The following is a 2875-nucleotide window of genomic DNA, read 5'->3' as shown; positions in this document are numbered from 1 at the left end:
TTGCCGGTCCCGGTCCGGTACGGGCGCGACACTGAGGGTTGCAATCCGTTGCCGGCCACGAGAAAAGACAAAAAGGAAAAAAAAAAAAAAGAAAAGAAAAAATAAATAAATAATAAAATAAAGGAAGAAAAAATTTTGGAAAAGACAAAAAGGAAAAAAAAAAAAAAAAGAAAAGAAAAAATAAATAAATAATAAAATAAAGGAAGAAAAAATTTTGACCACAGTGTATCAGCCTGTGTATGGATGTGTGTGAGCAGAATCATGAGGGTGGGGTGGGTCCAGGGGAAACCAGAGACTGCACCCCTGGGAGATGCCAAGATCCACCAGTCCTCCCTCTTGCCCAGCTTTTCCTCCTGGAGGAGATGCGAGAGCGGAAGTTTGATGGCTTTGCCCGCACTATCCAGAAGGCCTGGCGGCGCCACGTGGCAGTGCGGAAGTATGAGGAGATGCGGGAGGAAGGTAAGAGGCTCCGAGTGGGAGGCTCAAGGTGGGGAAGCATGAACCTGGTGGAGCCATGTCATGACCTCTGCCCCCTACCCTGTGTTCCCACAGCTTCCAATATCCTACTCAACAAGAAGGAACGGAGGCGGAACAGCATCAATCGGAACTTTGTTGGGGACTACCTGGGGCTGGAGGAGCGGCCAGAGCTGCGTCAGTTCCTGGGCAAGAGGGAACGTGTGGACTTCGCTGACTCGGTCACCAAGTATGACCGCCGCTTTAAGGTGAGGCACTAGCCCCAGCCTAGCACTCACACCAGAGGTACACCTCCCCTGGCCCAAACACACCTGTCCACAGGTATATATTCTCCTTACCTAGATACATCTGTTCCATTACAGGTACACCCTCACCTGGCCCAGATGCACCTGCCCACAGGTGTATATTCCCCTAGCCTAGAAACATCTGCCCCAGGGCTGGCCGGTCAGCTCAGTTGGTTGGGCTCAGCCTTGAAACAACAAGGTAACGGGTTCGGATCCCTGTAGCTGCCAGCCGCAAAAAAAGAAAAAAAATCTGTCCCATCACAGGTACACCCTCACTTGTGTATACACTTAACTATCATAGATACAGCTGTCTATCAGACATGCCCTCATGTAGCCCAGACATACCTGTCCATTAGATACACCCTCACCTGTCCAGACATATCGCCTAGGATATTTTCACCTTGATGGGTATCCCCACTGGACACAGACAGTCTGACCACAAGCACACCTCAGCAGACATGCATATACTCGTATATTCATCTTCCATTAGGTACACCTTCACCTGCCTTCCTGTACAAACTCATATAGCTCAGACACACACCTGCTCCTTACTCCCTCTCATGACCCAGATACTCTTATCTAGCTACCTGACTGTACACCCTCACCTGAAATATTATACCTTTACCTAAGTCAGTTATAGTCATATGACCCAAGTACTGTCACCTGGTCCACCAGGCACCCATGTCCAGCAGGTGCTTCACCTGCCCTGTCCTGGCCCAGACCCCCTTTTCTAGCCAATATACACTCACTTAACCATTTTATTTTGGTGGCTGGTTGGTACAGGAATTGAATCTTGGACCTTGGTATTATCAGCACCACATTCTAACCAACTGAGCTAACCAGCCAGCTCTGTTTCTTACATAACTTAATAACTCATATACCTTCACCTGGAGAGACCCCCCCCACCCCTTTTACTGACCTGTACACCTTCACCTGACCTGCTAGCACCACACTTCTGCCTGGGGTGGATCCCCTGGGGCCGGGCTGTCCATGCCCAGGACTCCAGCCATCACCCTCTGGTCCTGCTTCTCCACAGCCAATCAAAAGGGACTTGATCCTGACACCCAAGTGTTTGTATGTGATTGGGCGGGAGAAGGTGAAGAAGGGACCCGAGAAGGGCCACGTGCGAGAAGTCTTGAAAAAGAAGCTGGAGATCCAGGCCCTTCGGGGAGTCTCCCTCAGGTGACGCCAGGCCCCCACCTGCCCGACAGTCTCCCCCACTTGTCCCCTTGTGATCCTCAGCTGCCCCCATACTTGTTACCCCATCTGTTACCCTGACCATCTTTACCTGCTGCTATACCTGTAGCCCTCTTTTGGCCTTACCTGTCACGTTCACCTGCTCCTACACTCATGATCTTTACTTGCCAACAGCTTCTGTTCCCGCACCTTACCCTCTTCCTAGACCTCACCTGGCCGTTCTCTAATTACCACCTTCCCCAGCTCCTTGCACCTCCCTCTCTTTCGCCCACCTGTGTCACCCCTCGCTTGCTTCTTACCTGACCCTCCCGTTGTACCTCACAAGTCGGTTCTTCGGCCACCCTCACCTGTCGCTCTCACCTGCCTTTCCTCCCGCCCCTCCCCAGCACGCGACAGGACGACTTCTTCATCCTCCAAGAGGACGCTGCCGACAGCTTCCTGGAGAGCATCTTCAAGACCGAGTTCGTCAGCCTTCTGTGCAAGCGCTTCGAGGAGGTCGCGCGGAGGCCCCTGCCCCTCACCTTCAGCGACACGTACGGTGCACCCCCCCACCCTCCTCCTGTGTGGAGGACCACGTGTGTGGTCCCGGCACAGCGCCCCCTCTCCGACCCCGCGGACCCGGGCGACCTGCGCCTCCGCCTCATGGTTTTTAGTGTCTTCATAAATATGTGCAACCATAACTGTAGTTTAGTTTAGAACATTTTCATTATCCCACTATCTCCCCTTCCCCATCTCCATTCCCAGTTCTAAGCAACTACTAGTCTAGGATTTCCGTGGGGAAGGAGACCGCGGGGCGCCCCTAAGTCTCCTCCTCTCCCCACAGACTACAGTTCCGAGTGAAGAAGGAGGGCTGGGGCGGAGGCGGCACCCGCAGCGTCACCTTCTGCCGCGGCTCCGGCGACGTGGCAGTGCTCAAGGCT

The 2875-nt window shown here is 53.1% G+C and overlaps 1 protein-coding gene across 1 annotated transcript in view; it reads left to right on the top strand.

Annotated features, from left to right (window-relative positions):
• The window catches only part of MYO1F (myosin IF), a 13583-nt gene that overhangs the window by 7138 nt on the left and 3570 nt on the right, over positions 1-2875 (top strand). Inside the window, exons 5-9 of the mRNA XM_008583940.1 lie at positions 345-459; positions 553-722; positions 1795-1940; positions 2342-2488; positions 2779-2872. Of these exons, the coding sequence (XP_008582162.1) occupies positions 345-459; positions 553-722; positions 1795-1940; positions 2342-2488; positions 2779-2872 (672 nt within the window). The remainder of the gene's footprint in view (positions 1-344; positions 460-552; positions 723-1794; positions 1941-2341; positions 2489-2778; positions 2873-2875) is intronic.

The sequence above is a fragment of the Galeopterus variegatus genome, unplaced genomic scaffold, assembly GCF_000696425.1.
Source record: "Galeopterus variegatus unplaced genomic scaffold, G_variegatus-3.0.2 Scaffold3085, whole genome shotgun sequence".
In the NCBI taxonomy this organism is placed as follows: domain Eukaryota; kingdom Metazoa; phylum Chordata; class Mammalia; order Dermoptera; family Cynocephalidae; genus Galeopterus; species Galeopterus variegatus.
The sequence above is the reverse complement of the archived record's forward strand: the minus strand, read 5'-3'. Positions and strand labels throughout refer to the sequence as shown.